At 54.4% G+C, this 8301-nt stretch overlaps 1 protein-coding gene across 3 annotated transcripts in view; it reads right to left on the bottom strand.

Annotated features, from left to right (window-relative positions):
• Window positions 1-200: 200 nt before the first annotated feature.
• Window positions 201-8301, bottom strand: part of CPXM2 (carboxypeptidase X, M14 family member 2) — a 207466-nt gene continuing 199365 nt past the window's right edge. For all 3 annotated transcript variants that reach the window (XM_045068999.1, XM_004751756.3, XM_013055723.2), the window contains 2 exons: window positions 7028-7127; window positions 201-1530 (listed from right to left, as the gene is read on the bottom strand). In XM_045068999.1, coding sequence (XP_044924934.1) covers window positions 1277-1530; window positions 7028-7127 — 354 coding nt within the window. In that variant the 3' untranslated portion in view covers window positions 201-1276. The remainder of the gene's footprint in view (window positions 1531-7027; window positions 7128-8301) is intronic.

Below are 8301 nucleotides of genomic sequence, written 5' to 3'. Positions count from 1 at the left end.
TTACCTGGGCACACGGCTCTCCCGGGGAGGAGGCAGGGGACACACAACTGTCAGCAGAAGCGCCAAGCTGGGTGGGGGCACAGGACACCCCTCCCCAGGCCGGACCTGCCTCTGGAGGGACTGACCTCAGGAAGAGGCAGTAGGGCACGACATTTGGGTGACTGCGAGCCTGCCCAGGAAAATCACACGCTGGAGCGATCTCACCATGAAATTGCTTTATTTTTCTCACTCTCCCCAGGTCACTGAGGCAACAACTTTAATAAAAAGAAGTCGAACAGTTTTCTGGTATCACCCCTCCCAAACCAGTATATTCCACAGCTAATTCTAAGAGCTTTTCATCACATTCAGTATAAGTGGAAGGTCTGGCAACCCACACATCAAAAATAACTCCCTTGGTGATGTTAGGCCAACTTAGGAGCACTCGCTTCTATGAAAGGAGGGACAGCCTGAGCAGAGAGAGGGTTGCAAGTCAGACCCTTCTGGCCCTTCTCAAGTTCCTGCAGGTCAAAAAGGAGAGCCAGGCTAAGTGATCGACTTCCTTGGGAAGGGCGACTCTTCCTGCTTTTCCCAGTCCAGGCAGTTCTCAGGGCTCCTGGACCGGCAGGGAGTCTGCGGGTTCTCTGTGGGCCCTGCGCTCCTGCTGCCCTCCAATCCCTGGTAAACTCGTTCAGCATTTTTCTCCTTGTATGAACACAGCCCTTCATGGAAAGAGGAACTACACTGATTCAAGAGGCTGACTGACACTCACTTGGTAATGTCTCTATTGTTGACAGAGCTTGCGATAAATCTGTAGCAGCTGGGAAATGTCCCTGGGGCCAGAGAGGGTGGAATCTCTCAGAAGACCCCTGAGCATCTGGGACCACAGGACCCCAGGAGTGCTACAATTAGAGCCTCGCAAAATGCAAATGTACCAGGAACTCTTGCTGTCAGGCAAGCAAATAGCAGGGGAGCACTGGCTTCCCTTCCTGTGCAACCAGGAGGCCCTGAACTGGCAAACCCCCTCCCTGTCTCCAATTCCCAGGTTGAGTTGCTGAATTCTCACTCCTACCAGCCTTTCTCTGCTGATCTGTCAGAGGTTTCTTGATAAATGGAACAAACACAACAGAACTATTCCAAGCTTTCGGCCCTTCCCCTTGGGACCAGCCTTGCAACACACACATTCTCCCAGGCCTTCTTGAATTTCAGAGAAAACAATAGGGAGCGAGTCCTCTACAGAGCTACAACTCGGGGTGGTTTAATTTGCAGGGGTCCGGGACCGGTCTCAAGTGTTGGGAGGTCACCCGCGCTGCCGTCTCTTCCGCCCCCTCAGCTTCAGCCGCCTGGCTGGCAGGCTGATGGGCTGCTTCCCAAACTTTTCCATGATCTCCCTGATCCTGGCCAGGTTGGTTTTGCTGAGGGTGAAGTCGCACTGCGTGGCACCCATGTCATAGCCGACCATGCAGTTCTTGGTGGACGAGGCGAATCCTTCCGCCTTGGCAGTGACCACGTACTCACCGGGGTTCAGGAGGCGCCAGTAATCCCCATCGCTGGCTGCGAAGAGAAAGGAAGGGAATTCAGAGCTATTCCCTTCTAAGGCAGATACCACCAGCCCTGCTGTTCCAGAACCAGCCTCCCAGCCAGAGAGAGACTCAGAGACTGGCCTCGTGGAATTTGAGCCTCTGCAGAAGCAAAAATTTTTTTTTCAGATTCTTATGGCATTTTGAATGTTTTCTTCCTTGGAAGCCACCTTAATGGTTTTACCAGGCAGAGGGCTAGGGTGTAGGCTCCCCGCCGTGTTCATACACATGAGTGGAGATGGAGGAATGATCACCATGCTCCTTCCCCCGTGACAATACACGCCATTCATTATCAACCTGAGCCTCCAAATGCTGTGCCCTGGCCACAAAATGCCGCCTTGAAAAGCCATCAGCTCCTGGCTTCCTGGCCTCCCTCGGCCTGGTGATAAATACGAATAGTAGTTCTTTTTAAGAGGTGGGTCTCTTACTTCTGAAAAGAGAAATAAAAGATTCCAGGGACCAGGGCCAAATGATCTGGGAGGAGGCCTGGAATCTGCATCCGCCGGTCCCGGGGTTGGGGGCAGGGTGGGCAAGAGAAACGCGAAGTTGCAGGAGCAGGGACACACCGGCCAGTGCTGCTGGGCAGGCTTCCCACCTCCCCGGCGACACGCTGCTCAGTCACCCAACAAACCCACCAGGGGCCCTGGGCCACCCTTAGCGCTGGGCCCCGTCTCTGTGGCAGAGGCTTCCAGGCCAGGACGCTCCTCCCAGGAGCCTACAACCTGCTGAGGACACTTAGGCCCCTGACCTGAAAAGAGGCTTTGAGGCAAAGACGGGGTCACTGGCGATGCCCACCCCACCCCACCCCCCACCGTGGAGGACGTGGCGACCAGAAGGTCAAGGCGGGCGCTGTTCCGCTGAATCTCCAGCGAGCGTCTGAGGCGGGTTGTATGACAAGTCCCCTTTCCATGTGAGAGGACAGCACGAGGTCACACGGCCAGTCCCCAGCTGGCCCCCAGCGCCAGGCTCACCCAGTGCTCTCTCTCTCTCTCTCCTCTCTTGCATCCACCTGGGTGTCCTGCCTGGTCTGAGGCTTCGGTGCCCAAAGAGAAAGGGCAAAGGGGTAAGGAGGCCCCGGGCCAGGCTCCTTTGTCCACCACAAGGCTGAGATCTTCTAAGGGACGGGAGCAGCGCTGCGTGTGGGTGTGACTGTCTCCCCCAAACACACGGAGGATGAAGCATCAGGTCCAAGTTCCATCTTTATTCATCTGCCCTGCCCGCTCACAAGCGCGTGTGGGGAAGGAACCCCACGGGCAGCCCGATGGCCGCTCACTGGTGAACACGCCTCAGTGTGGGGCTCGGGGTCCACATGGCCCCGACAGCCGCTCCCCAGTCCTCAGCGCTGTGCCCTGCATCTTCCTTCGGTAAAAATGCGAGCTTCTCAATGAAATAAAGTGCTACCTCATGCTTTCCAGAAGGCAGGAGCCCGCTGGGTCTTGTCTCGAAGTCAGGCAGCCTGAGCCTCATAATGCAATTCAGCTTTCAAAGACGGAAATTTCCCTGGCCGACCCCCGGTTCCTGTACATCATCCAAACTCTCTCCTCCACGGCGTGCACCATAGTCTGCAGTTACCTTTTAAGTTTCCCCTTGTAACTGTTCGCAGATTCCCCCGCTAGAATAGAGGCCGCATCCGTCTCCTCCACCACAGCATCTCCAGGCCGGCGCACGGGGCGGGCTCCATAGATACGTTCAAAGAATGAGTAAAACTATCAGGAGTGTGTTGAGGGTCGCAGAATCTGAACGAGGGGCGTCAGCTCTGTAATCTGCAAGTTTCCACTTCTGAAACACAGACTCTCTCCTCTGCCCGCACGGCACCCGTTCCCCCAGATATTCTTGGTTAGGCTTTCCTCGCAATTCTCCCCAAGGCTCTTATAATCTCAGCTTCTTCCCCCAATGACCAGTAAAGTCTAGAATCATCCACTTCATGGAATTCAGGGGTCAGCATAGTAGGTTGCTAGCCCACGGGGTGACCAGATCTGTATTCAAGGGTGAATGTTCTAGGAGCTGTAGGAGTGGGGGGGATGGGGACGCGGCTGGTGTCGCGCAGCATGGTGGACGGAGGGACGACCCAGATACTGTCACATGTCCATTTGGTAGGAGGGCAGGTTTGTGTCCGCCACACAGAGGACAGTCCGGGGGCATTCTGAGCCAGGCGTTTGGCCAACATATTTGCATGCGTTTAGAAACACTCTGACTAGCTTCTCTCTCCTGGGACTTCAATCCCCCTGTTGATTTTGTGCAAAATCCCTCCAGAAAGAAAACTTGTCAGATCACAGACACCTCGGAGAGAGATCAAGGAAAATTCAGAGCAAATGTTGAGCACTAAGACGCTGAAATAAATATGATAAGGAACCACATGCAAAGTGCGGAGCTCATCTATCATGAGAATACACTGGGAAATTATTTCAGGAAGGAAATAAAGGGAGAGGGGGAGGCGGCTCTCATCGGCTCATCCAAACCACCTCTGTGATCACAAGAGCCTTGTGGTTCCAAACTCATTGGGCACAGCACTGTCTTCTGGCCTGTGGGGCTCAGCGGACTCTCTCTCTCCCACCCCGTTTAAAACCCTCCTGTTTTCTCACATGTATACAAAGTGCTAATCATCCCAAGAATGTTCTAGGAATTTTTGTGAATTCTTTTTTTACAGGAGCTTGTTAGCAATGTTTAAAATGTAAGTCCGATGCGGGCCCAGATACAGCAGCCCCTTCTATCGTAATGATGGCCGCACCCCGCGGTGATCCCACGCATCTCAAGTTCAGAACCTGTCAGTGAAGGGAAGAATGAGTGAATGAGTCCGGGAATGAACGCGCGGCCTGGGGTACACCGGTGAAGGGCGGCCTGTACCGAACGCCACGCTGCGTGGTGGGAAAGCTCACAGGCAGCGACTACCAGGTCCTCAAGGACAAAGAGTAGACAGATGAGGACAGCGAGGAGTATCACAGCATTACACAGCGGCCTACTGCTCTGCGGCATGTCAGCTACAATCCACCCATGGGAGCAATCCTTGTCCTTCTGTAGCAGGCATGCCAGCAGGCTCTCAGGTTAGCCTGGCACTGAAGGACAGCAGGGCAAGTCTGAAGCCCAGCCTAGCCCCTTCTTCAGTCCCAGAGGCTCCGTTTCCTCAAAGGTCAAATGAGATCGCTTGTCAGAAGGACCAGGTCTATTAGTGCATGTGAACAGTCTGGAGAAGAGGCTCCTGTCCCCTTAGGAGGGACAGACAGCATGGGGACAAGGGCTGGGGCACGGCATTCACAGTTCCTAGCCCCTGGCTCAGATCCCGGCTCAGCCCCTCTGTGTACTCCCAGAAACATCATGCCATGTGCATTCATTCATTCGAACTCATTCATTCATTCAACAAATATTTATTAAGCACCCACGGAATGCCAGGCAGTGTGCTTATACTTCATCGGGCACAAAAGGGTCCAGGACCCCTGGTCTGGGACCCAGTGGGGGAGCGGCAGAAACGCCAGAAGGACGGCAGGTCCCAGCTTCTCCTGCCAGACGTCAGACGTCAGGTGTGGAGGGGCTATGGGAGAAGTTGGGGGGCCAAGAGGTGGTGGGGCAGATGTGCGTGTTAGAAAAGGTGGTCACCGTGGTTGGCTCTGTTGACCTAGTGACATCTGAACAAAGACCTGAAAGCAAGGAAGGGACTGAGGGATTCTCGAAGGAAGGAGGCTCAGGAGGCAGAGCGAAGGCGGTCCTGCTAGAGCGAGGACCCTGACGCGTGGCCTCAGGCCTCCAGGAGGGAGCCTGCAGGGGCACCGGGCGAGGCAGCACAGGGGAGTGATTGTTCCTATTTGACCAAAAGTGGGACTCGTGATTTTCAGTTTTCAAATGAGGCCAGTCCTGGGCAAACCGAGAGAGCTGGTCATCCCAGAAGAAGAGCTTCGGGAGGTACCCCAGAGCCCAATCCCACATGGCCTTTGGAGGGTACCACAGTGACCCCGCAGGGGCTGGGGCTGAGACCAGCCAGCAGCCGAGGAGGTGCTGAGTAGGCATCAACTCTGCAACCACGGGCTGCCTGACGGGGTGGGGCAGGGCCGGACCCAGGCTGAGCTTCTCGGCACCTTGGGGACCCCTCCAGCCGTCACAGGCTGTACCCGTGGCTGTACAGGACGTGGCCTTGTTTCCCTGGGAACGCCCTTGTTTTAAATCTGACAGTCACATATTCTGGGAACTCTGTCTGTCCTGGGCCACTGGCCGTGCCATCCAGGGTCAGCTCTTGAACCAACAGGTCAAGTTCAGGCTGCATTAAACACTTGCCAAGTGGACTCATATCCCATTTCTCCCATTTGTTCGAGTGTGTCTGAGGGCTGAACAGGTCTTCCTCGTGGCAGTCACCATTCCCCTTCTCTTGCTTCTGAGTCTGTGTTCTGTGCCCAGGGCAGGGGGACCTGGAGTAGGTTGAATCATGGTCCCCGGAAGCCCACATCCTACTTCCGAGACTCTATGAATGGAACCTTATTTGGGAAAAGGATCTTTGCAGGTATAATTAAGGATCCCCCGATGAGATCATCCTGTATGGCCTGGGTGGACCCTAAATCCAATGACAGGTGTCTTTGTAAGAGGTAGAGAGGAGGAGGCCATGGAGATGGAGGCAGAAGTGGAATGATGTGGCCAAGGAAGTTGCCAAAGCTGAGGAAGGGTCCTTCCCGGGGGCTCTGGAGGGAGCACCGCCCTGCTGACACCAGGGTTTCACACCTCTGGGCTCCGTAACGGTGAGAGAATACATTTCTGACTTTTTAAGTCCATGGTCATTTGTCATGACACCCACTGGAAACCAGCACAGGACCCAATGTCCCGCTCACTTCAGCTGAAACCAAAGCAAAGCCACCTGCCCAATGACGTGGGCAATGACGTGACGCTCCGCAGAGTCTCCCGGTGGCCGAAAACCTCTGTGCGTGGGTGTACAAGCCCCTGGACACACCATCTCCTCCAGAACGCCTGCGGACAACCTGCTGGGGGCTTCTAGACAATTCTCTTCCCTGTGCACCTGTCACATCAGGCTGCACACGTCCCTGCCACAGTCAAGGTCACTGTTTCCTCATGTGCCACCATACACACTGAGCGCTATCATGGTGACAACGGTCCTGGGCACAAGGGAAAACTACAAGGGTCTCCCAGCAGCGGGGAAGCCCTGAGCGGCAGGGGCATGCCGGCGCTGGGAGTCCGACCCCCGGACCCGCTCCCAGCCGCGTCTTAAGCCACCAGTGTCTCCTCACCCCTCCCTGCACTTCTGGTTTTCACCTGAATAAGGGAGAAGCCAGAAAGTACAGGCTCAAAACCTTGCTTTCCAGGGTCTCCACGGGGAATCCAAGGAAGGAGACAAGAATTTGGCTCTCCATAAGACAAGAATTCGGCTCTCCATAAGACGTTTCCAGCACTTGACGTGTGATTTTTAACCCAAACAAAATGCTTTGAGAAAACAGACATTCCCTCCTGAGAGACAGGTCGTCTAGGCTTGCAGTTACCTGTTCGGATGTCGTGGTTAATGCCTTCCACGGAGATAATGACATTCGGAATTCCTCTTCCATGGGAGTCTCTCACCACACCTTTAATGCCGCGATGGACCTGCTCAGCACACGGGACAAGGAACCGGGTGAGCTCACAACGCACCCGACCCCATGTGCGCAGTGACGGCTGTAAGCCAAATGCCACCCCAGGGCCGCCAAGAACCCTCTCAAAGCCTTATCTAGCTCAAAAACTCCCTGGCTGTACCCGGATTTGGTGTGTAAATTTCTGTGTTCCCCTTGGGTCCGTGCACTGGGAAGTCTTCCCCTGGAGTTCAGCTATTCTAGAGGCGTAAAAAATATTAGGATCTGAGATGGTGCATGTCAAAGGCACCCAGTAAAAACAGAATTTAATTTTTTCTAGTGCATTTGACTTTCCTGAACTCCACGGACCAAACATGTCAACCCAACGACTTAAGAATCAGAGAGAAAAGAGTCAAAGGCGTTCTTAAAAATGACAACTCAGTCCATAGGGCCCTTCCGCTAATTGGTTGCATCACAAGACCCACATCACTCTGAACCTTGTGCCTCAGTTTCCCTATCTGTAGAACAATGTGACAATCCCGGTGGTACACCATCATTTCCAATGACATTGTACGTATTACTGTGCCCGGGCCCTTTATCCACAGCACGGGACACAGGATTCTTTTAGGATGATCAGAGCCTTCTCTCTTTTCATAGAGAAAATGAAAAAGTGCCTTCCCTCGCAAAATTCCAGGGTGCGGACAGACAGCGCGTTTGCATCTGCCCAAGGGGGAAGAACAGGTTCACACATGCTGTGCCGGGAAGTGTACTGGGGATTGCACAGAGTCTCCGGGGATCCTTGTGGGACAGACTGGGACACTAGGTGCCAGGGCTGACCTCTGCCAAGATCAGTGGAGTGGGAGGTGTAAGAACCAGGAAGCTGGCAGCTGAGCCATGGCCTGAAATTGTCTTGTGCTTCATCTACAACAACTCATGGAAGGGGCGGCCTCCGTGCCTGATCCTGTGAGCCTCAGGGTCACGCTTCCTAATGGATGGGAGTCACGGAAGTGGCCCTTTTGTTTATTCCTCTGGTTTCCAGTTTGTTTGTTCCTTAGTGGGGCGTGGATATTACTGGATTGATTGTAGCACCGAACTAGACTGGTTTACGGGATGCTACAGGATGGGTGGGTCCTCGCGAGCAGGACAAGGGAAGGTGACGGAGGGTTCTGGGGGTCCCAGCAGGGCTTCCTCCCTCACCAACTGTAATCAGA

This window comes from Mustela putorius, unplaced genomic scaffold (genome assembly GCF_011764305.1).
Source record: "Mustela putorius furo isolate JIRA1106 unplaced genomic scaffold, ASM1176430v1.1 tig00003909_pilon_pilon_pilon, whole genome shotgun sequence".
Classification (NCBI taxonomy): domain Eukaryota; kingdom Metazoa; phylum Chordata; class Mammalia; order Carnivora; family Mustelidae; genus Mustela; species Mustela putorius.
This window is presented reverse-complemented; position numbering and strand designations above follow the sequence as displayed.